Genomic DNA, 8,672 nt, shown 5'->3' on the forward strand with positions numbered 1-8,672 from the left:
TATGTATTTTTTAAAATATTTTATTTTTTCAAGACCAAGTCTCACTCTGTCGCCCGGGCTGGAGTGCAGTGGTGCAATTTCAGCTCACCACAGCCTTCGCCTCCCAGGTTCAAGTGATTCTCCTGCCTCAGTCTCCCAAGTATCTATGATTACAGAGGCAAGCCACCACGCTAGGCTAATTTTTGTATTTTTAGTAGAGACAGGGTTTCACCATGTTGGCCAGGCTGATGTCAAACTCCTGACTTCAAGTGATCCGCCCGCCTCAGCCTCCCAAAGTGGTGGGATTAGAGGTGTAAGCCACCATGCCCAGCCTCAATTTTATGTTCAGATTCAATAAAATCCCAGCAGACTTTTTCATAGATGTGGACAAGTTGCCTCAAAAATGTATATAGAAAGGCAAAGGAACATAGCTTAAAATAACCTTTAAAAAAAAAATTGGAGGACTCACATCACCCCATTTCAAGACTTACTATCAAGCTACAGTAATCACGACAGCATGGAATGGGTGAAGAGGTATATGTATGGATCAATAAACAAAATAGAGAATCCAGAAACAGATCCATGCAAATATAGTCAATTGATGTTTTCAGAAGTTACAAAGGCAATTCAATGAAGAAAAGATAGTCTTGTCAACATACAGAACTGGAACAACTGAATGTCCACATACAAAAAGAAAAAAAAAAAAGCATCTCAACCAATACCTCACACCTTATACAAAATTAACTTAAAATTGACTGCAGACCTAAATGTAAAATGTAAAGCTGTAACAATTCCAGATGACAACATAGTGAAAATCTTTGTGACCTTAGGTAAGCAAAGGATTTTTAGAGATAATACCACCATAGGCAAAAACCCATAAAAGAAAAAACTGATATACTGAACTTTGTCAAAACTCAAAACTTCCAATCTGCAAAAGATACTGTCAAGAGAATAAGCAGACAAGCCACAGACCAGAAGAAAATATTTGCAAATCACATTTCTGACAGAGGACTTTTTTGTCAGACTATAGAAAGAATTCTCAAAAACTCAATCAGATGATAAACCAATCTTTTCAAACCAGAAGATCTGAACAGACACCTCACCAAGGCAGATACAGATGGCGAATAAGCAGAAGAAAGATGTTCAGCCATATTACTCATTAGTGAAATGCAAATTAAAACTGTAGTGAGGTATCATTACCTACCCATAAAATGACTAAAATTTAAAAAGTAAAGAAAGGAAGAAATGCTTGCTCTACAAGTATCAATACTTATAATTAGAGTGATTAACATAGTGACAGCACGAAGCCAGGTTCCAAAACTTTGGGAGGCCAAGGTGGGAGGATTATGTGAGGCCAGGAATTCAAGACCAGTCTAGGCAACATAGCAAGACCCCATCCCTACAAAAATGAATAAATAAATTAGCTGGGCATGGTGGCACATGACTATAGTCCCAGGCATGGTGGGAGAGGGGGCTGAGGTGGGAGAATCGCTTGAGTTTGAGAGGTTGAGGGTGCAGAGAGCCATAATTGTGCCATTGCATTCCAGCCTAGGTGACAGAGTGAGACCGTCTCTAAGTGAAACAAACAAACAAACAAAAAACACAGTGAGGAGTATTAGTGTAAGGATAAACATATATTCAGAACAGAATAGAGAACCCCAAAACAGACCCCCACATACACATATATGGTTTCCTGACCGTAGAGAGAAAACAGCTTTTTTTTTTCTTTGACACAGGTTCTACCTCTGTTGCTCGGGCTGGAGTGCGGGAGTACACTGTCATGATCACTGCAGCTTCAAGCAATCCTCGAGCCTTAGCCTCCCAAGTAACTGGAATTACAGGTGCACACTACCAGCTAATTTTTCTTTTTTAAGAGATGAGGTTTCACTATGTTGCCCAGGCTGGTCTTGAACTCTTGGCCCAAGCAATTCTCCTGCCTCGACTTCCCAGACTTCTGGGATTACAGGCATGAGCCACCATACCCAGCCCAATCTTTTCAATGAACAGTGCTGAGTCCATTTGTTATCTACAAGGAGAAAAAAAGCTTACATCCACAAGTGCTCTGGTTTTCACAAAGAGAATTGTGATTGTCTCTGGGTTTAAGTGGTACTCTTCTTGTAAGATGAAGCAGAGGTCTTCAAGTTTAGGGTTCTCATTGCTGGGATCCCTGGAAACACTTTCTAGTTCCTGCAGCTTTTCTGCAAATGGGAAACATTTTATAAATTTTATAAATGGCTAATAAATTCTAAAAATTTAGAACACACTGTGACCTTTAGCTATCGTTCAAACAGTTAATCTCTACATCTTTGACCAGAATGTTTTGAGTAATAACTACTGATTTAAGTTGGTACAACCTTTTAAGAGGCAATTTGGCAATATCTATCAAAACATAATACACACACATCCTTCGATCCAATAATTCTACATCTAAGAAGTTTGAGACACAGTTATATTTAGAAAATTATGGAAGAGGTCTCCAAGGATTTCACTGTACCACTGTTTAAGGTATAAAAGAAAAACAGAAAACCTAAGTGCCCAACAATAGGAAAACAGTTCAATAGATCATGGGCTATGCATCTAATATTAATAAAATGTGGCTGTGAAAATTAATAAGGGAGTTATGTACATGATATATATGATACCAAAATATTTTAAGGTTAAAAAAAATCAAGGTAAGGACACTATGTTCAGTATGGTCCCATCTTTAAAAATATAGTTAGGCTGGGTGGGGTGGCTCACACCTGTAATCCCAGCACTTTGGGAGGTTGAGATGGGTGGATCACCCTCAGGGGTTCAAGACTAGACTGGTCAACATGGTGAAACCCCGTCTCTACTTAAAATACAAAAATTAGCTGGGCATGCTGGCAGGCGCCTATAATCCCAGCTCCTCAGGAGGATAAGGCAGGAGAATCACTTGAACCTGGGAAGCAGGGGTTACAGTGAGCCAAGATCTCACCACTGCACTCCAGCCTGGGAAAGAGAATGATACTCTGTCTCAAAAAAAAAGAAAAAAGAAAAAAAAATACATATAGTTATAAAACAGGGATGTGTTATAGCCAGATCATACCAGACTATGGGACTATGGGAATCAATTGTGGTTTCTGTTTTATTGTTTTTTTTGTTTGTTTTTTTTTTCTTGAGATGGAGTCTCCTGTCACTCAGGCTGGAGTGCAGTGGTACAACTTGGCTCACTGCAACCTCTGCCTTCTGAGTTCAAGCGATTCTCCCGCCTCAGCCTCTCAAGTAACTGGGATTACAGGTGTGTGCCACCACATCTGGCTAATATTTTGTATTTTTAGTAAAGATGGGGTTTCACCATGTTGGTCAGGCTGGTCTTGAACTCCTGACCTCAGATGGCCCACCCATCTCAGCCTCCCAAAGTGCTGGCACTACAGGTGTGAGCCACCATGCCTGGCCAATTGTTAAATTGTATTACTTTTTTCAATTATCTATGCTTTTGAGGTTAGTTACATCTATTGTATCTGTACGGTAGAAATACTATAGAATGATGTGCTGCTCATCTCTCTTTTTAACACTAGTTCAATGACATCTTGTTGGTAGCCTGGAATTCACTACAGTGGAAGCAGTTATACCATGGAAATCAAGAAAACACAAAAAATCAGTGCTGGATTGATTGATTGAGACAAGGACTCACTCTATCACCCAAGCTGGGGTCCAGTGGTGCAATCTCAGCTCACTGCAACCTCTGCCTTCCAGGCTCAGGTGATCCTTCCACCTCAGCCTCCCAAGTAGCTGGGACCACAGGAGCATACCACCACGTTCAGCTAATTTTTGTATTTTTTGTAGAGATGGGGTTTCGCCATTCTGCCCAGACTGATCTCCAGCTCCTGGGCTCAAGTAATCTACCCACCTTAACCTCCTAAAGTGCCACAGTGACAAATGTAAGCCACCATGTCATGCTTAATTTATGTTGAGAGTTTAGACTTATGAACATGATAAAAACATGATAATACAGATTAAATTTAGCAATTACATTGTGAATAGCACAAAATATGGTGAAACAGTCTCCCGGTTTTTGAAAAACTATTATACAATTCAGCAAAAAATTGCTTGCATCATTGGCAAACGAGTGAAGTTCCAACATACACCTTTGTTGTTTCATTTTCATCTTCTAATATTAACGAAACTATATACTAACAACCATATCAGAAAGAACCACACTTCTTTGTCATTGCAACCCTTGGTTGGCCATGTATACAAAAAATCTGCAAAAACCACCAAAAGCATTCTATGAGAATTAATTGGCTATGTGGATTTTATAATAAAGAATAGTCTATTTTTATTATTATTTATAAATTGTGGGTTGCATACCTCCTCTATATAAAAAAAAAAATAAGCTTTTGTACATATACATGCATACATTTTTTTCTCTAGTGAGTTGTTAAATATTTACCAGCAAAGCACTGGTTACACGTATGTACCAGTAAGTATATACAGTAAGTATTTACCAGTAAGTAAATACTTAGGTATAGGCCAAAAAACCCCAAATTACCAGTAATTACCTTTGGGAAAAGAATTCAAAACAGAGAGAAGCAGCTTTTTTGTTTAATATCTATTTTTTAATCATATGCAGCGGTGAGATTATGTGCCATTTTGGTTTCCTCTTTATGTAAAAATATATATAGGCCAGGCGCAGTGGCTCATGCCTGTAATTCCAGCATTTTGGGAGGCAGAGGCGGGTGGATCACTTGAGGTCAGGAGTTCAATACCAATCTGGCCAAGATGGCAAAACTCCATCTCTACTAAAAATACAAAAATTAGCTGGGTGTGGTGGCACACACCTGTATTCCTGGCTACTCGGGAGGCTGAGACATGAGAATTGCCTAAGTCCAGGAGGCAGAGGTTGCAGTGAGCCATGATTGAGCCACTGCACTTGACCCTGGGCAACAGAGCAAGACTCCATCTCAAAAAAACACAAAAGTATATATAAATTATAGTCTTTTTAATATCATTAAAACACTTTTTCATATTTTTTAAACCTTTATAAAATTACTAAAAAAGAACGTTAAACAAAAAGAATGCTACTGTCTGTGAACCATATGGGAAACACCCTTTGCAAATCCTGTTTTTCCTTCTTCTAAATAGGGAATGGTATAAGAAACAGACTCTTCCCATAGGTACTAGATTTCATTGAACCTAAATAGTCCTACCATCTCCATCTTCCTACATCCAGGACAACTCCCTAAGCATCCCCAAGTTTATGTATATTAAATACAATACATGTTTGTTTTGCCATTCCAATCACCAAGAATGCTACTGTGGCTTCCTCCTCTGAAAACACCACCCACCTTCAAATCTCTGAGTAAGATCTTGCTCAGTCTCATCGAATCCTGCTGCTCGGACATTGCTGAAGAAGTCTTTCAGGTAATCCAAAGCATCTTTCACTCGTGCATGCTCACTGATAATGAGGGCATCATTATATTTCTGTTGAAAGTAAAAACTGTCTCAATATGCTTCCAATGTCAACACATTCACTGTACTCAGGTTCAATTCATTGTATTTAAAGAATTAGTTTTAAGAAAACTTTTCTTTTCAAATCTATTCCAACTTAGCTTTTTAAAAATGAATGGCCTCTAACAGTTCTGTAACAAAATCTTTGAACCAAATAGTGTTAAAAAAAAAAATCTCAATTAGCTAGTAACATTAATTATCATCACTTTGGATTATTGAATTTTACCTTAGAAAAGAAAAACTACATGAAAAACACATATCCAAATTAAAAAACAATAATGAAAGTAAATCAACTTCTACATCAACCTGCCTCATAATTCCGACATTTCACTTAATTTCTATTTACATCTGAAGCCATCACTACATTCTCATTGCATCTTCCAAAATGATGGCCCTGACCACCTCCATCAAATGTTCAACTAAGCTAACTGAAATTCTACAAATGCATGCTAATTGAATGCATTTGAATATATTTTCAATGGCTGGATAAGCAGAGGTGATAGCTGTTGCTGTAGTTCCTTAACTTCTTGGTTAGCCAGAGAACCTGGATTTCTGAGCATGGAGAGTCACCAAAGGTGAAGAAATGTGTGCTTCAAGACATGGCAACAGAACTTTCCACTTGCTGAGCTTTAAAGATGGCTGTCACTGAACTGGTCTTGTATCTGGAATAATGTTCTCTCATCATCACCCAATTTTTTCCAACCATGTCAGTTAATGCTAGAGGCAAGGCATAGAATCTGAGCCTTTATTTCAGTCCTGTTGCCTGCAGTGTGAAATTTCAGAAAGTAAACTGAGATGCTGCTGAATGGGAAAACTTTTGGAGTTTGCTTCATAAGAACTTTCTGGAAAGGTTCCTAAGCAAGCTCTTGAGGACAGGATAAGAAGTTGTTATCTTGGCTTCCAGGGTGCCACTCCCAGTAGGTGCTGCGACCAGAATATGACTCTTAAAAGGAGGAACATACCCGCAAATGTGAAGTGTATAAAAACAGGGCTTTACAAATCCTGCTCTCTTCATCTTTGTCTGGCATCTGGAACACCATGCATGCCTTCTGAACTGTAACAATCCATTGTTCATATTTCTGTGTTCCAAATTCCCTATTTTGAATTTGAGAAAAGCTTTCTGTAAAAAAAAAAAAAAAAAAAAAAAAGTTTGTCACTGTGTCATATGGTCATTTAGGTTATAAACAGGCCTCACCCTTTCATTTTCTTTTTTTTTTTTTTTTTTCTTGAGGCAGAGTCTCACTCTGATGCCCAGGCTGTAGTACAGTGGTACGATCTTGGCTCACCGCAACCTCCGCTTCCCGGATTCAAGCGATTCTCCTGCCTTAGCCTGCTAAGCAGCTGAGACTACAGGCATGCACCACCAAGCCTGGCTAATTTTTATATTTTTAGTAGAGACAGGGTTTCACCATGTTGTCAGGCTGGTTTTGAACTCCTGACCTCAGGTGATCTGCCTGCCTTGGTCTCCCAAAGTGCTGGGATTACAGGCGTGAGCCACTGCACCCGGCCTAATTTTCTTTCTTACTCTCTGCAAACAGGGTATTCCTCCATGAAATAGTCTTAAGTAGTCTAGTTAAAACTATTTAACTGGATTCAGACTGGTGAAAAGGTGGAGGCAGGGTACCTGAGGTGGGAAGAGTAAGAAAATAGAAACTCATGTGACTCCATTACCAACTCTCCATCCTTCTGCTCCTTCCCCCATTCAGACCACATCACTGTGCTGCTAGGTAATATGACAACCTCCAAACTGTTCTCCCTACCTCTTGCCTTGTTCCCTCCCTTGAGTTTTAAGCAGTGCATCTGTGTGTGTGTGTGTGTGTGTGTGTTTGATTGTTTCTTGAGTACTATGTACCAAGAATCAAAGTACCTTACATTCATAATTTTATATAATTTTCAAAGTACCTTACATTCATAATTTTATATAATTTTCGCAACCCATGAGATACATATTACATTTCACATATTGGGAAACTGAAGTTCAGAAAAGCCAAGTAATAAGTAATTTACCTGAAGTCACACAGCAAGTACGTGGACAAAGGGCAGGAATTCAAACCCACTTGTGTCTCATGCCCAAGCTCTACTGGCTCTATGAGATGACAACCAAAGCAGCCCAGAAATAAAACAGTAGACATGAAAAACCCAACTTTGCCTTTAAAAATGACAAAGTAAAAATAACAGGTCTCAAGAGCTTCATTAGAGGAGGATATATAAAAGCAGGAGATTGGCCAGCCGCGGTGGCTCATGCCTGTAATCCCAGCACTTTGGGAGCCCCAGGCGGATGGATCACGAGGTCAACAGATCGAGACCATCCTGGCCAACATGGTAAAACCCTGTTTCTACTAAAAATACAAAAATTAGCTGGGGGTGGTGGTGCGCACCTGTAGTCCCACCTACTTGGGAGACTGAGGCAGAAGAATCGCTTGAACCCAGGAGGCAGAGGTTGCAGTGAACTGAGATTACATCACTGTACTCCAGCCTGGCAACAGAGTGAGACTCTTAAAAACAAAAAAAATCAAGGAGGAGATTGAGGACTCAGTACACCCTATATTCTGCTTTGCTGTGGACTTGGGCCTCTTGTTCTCCAGAGCAGCATTCTCAGGGCCAAGCACAGAATCGGCCCTCAAAAGACACTGATCACAGATGCATCTGTCTGTGTGCATCTCCTAGGATAAGCCTCAGCGGCTTGGTTTACAGCTGGAGCATCTGCTGTGGTCCAGGCTCTGTGCAGGGTGCTGGGAATAAAAAGATGAGGAGACTATGGCTGTGTTCTCAAGCGGCTGAGTCTGTGAGTTACTCTGGTATCAGTTCACCAGGGCTCCTCGTGAAGAGCGCAGTACAACAAAAGTCACAGGCAAGAGCTATATTTCTGGGTTAAATTCTTCCCCTCACTCATTTTCAATAATAGGAACAAAGGAGGCTACCCAAACAAGTAGTATTGACATTCTTCTTTCCAAGTTGCAGCTACAACGAGGCAGCCAGCAGTAAAGATGATGAGCCAACGGGTGCTGATTGAACCTGGGTAGGTGTAAAAATAGCCTAAGCAATTTAGAAATAAGCAGCTAACTGTATTCGGACCTGCAAAAAGGCAGGGTACCTGAGGTGGGAGGAGTAAGAAAACAGAAACTCACGTCACCATCTCTCCATCCTTTGCTACTTCCCCAATTCAAACCACATCATTGTGCTGCTGGATAATATGACAACCTCCAAACTGGTCTCCCTTC

The 8,672-nt window shown here is 40.0% G+C and overlaps 2 protein-coding genes across 5 annotated transcripts in view; one reads left to right on the plus strand and one right to left on the minus strand.

Annotated features, from left to right (window-relative positions):
- Positions 1 to 8,672, plus strand: part of LOC105485636 (aconitase 1) — a 109,709-nt gene that overhangs the window by 92,988 nt on the left and 8,049 nt on the right. The window contains exons 23-24 of one of the 3 annotated variants that reach the window (XR_011612672.1): positions 1,716 to 1,820; positions 5,250 to 8,470. The gene's annotated coding sequence lies outside the window, so the exon portion shown is untranslated. Of the gene's footprint in view, positions 1 to 1,715; positions 8,471 to 8,672 lie in introns of all 3 variants that reach the window. The other 2 variants (XR_011612673.1, XR_011612671.1) reach the window with 2 other exon arrangements.
- Positions 1 to 8,672, minus strand: part of RIGI (RNA sensor RIG-I) — a 73,908-nt gene that overhangs the window by 20,138 nt on the left and 45,098 nt on the right. For both annotated transcript variants that reach the window (XM_011747963.3, XM_011747966.3), the window contains 3 exons: positions 6,414 to 6,571; positions 5,289 to 5,424; positions 2,029 to 2,177 (listed from right to left, as the gene is read on the minus strand). In XM_011747963.3, coding sequence (XP_011746265.2) covers positions 2,029 to 2,177; positions 5,289 to 5,424; positions 6,414 to 6,571 — 443 coding nt within the window. The remainder of the gene's footprint in view (positions 1 to 2,028; positions 2,178 to 5,288; positions 5,425 to 6,413; positions 6,572 to 8,672) is intronic.

Source organism: Macaca nemestrina, chromosome 14, assembly GCF_043159975.1.
Source record: "Macaca nemestrina isolate mMacNem1 chromosome 14, mMacNem.hap1, whole genome shotgun sequence".
Classification (NCBI taxonomy): Eukaryota; Metazoa; Chordata; class Mammalia; order Primates; family Cercopithecidae; genus Macaca; species Macaca nemestrina.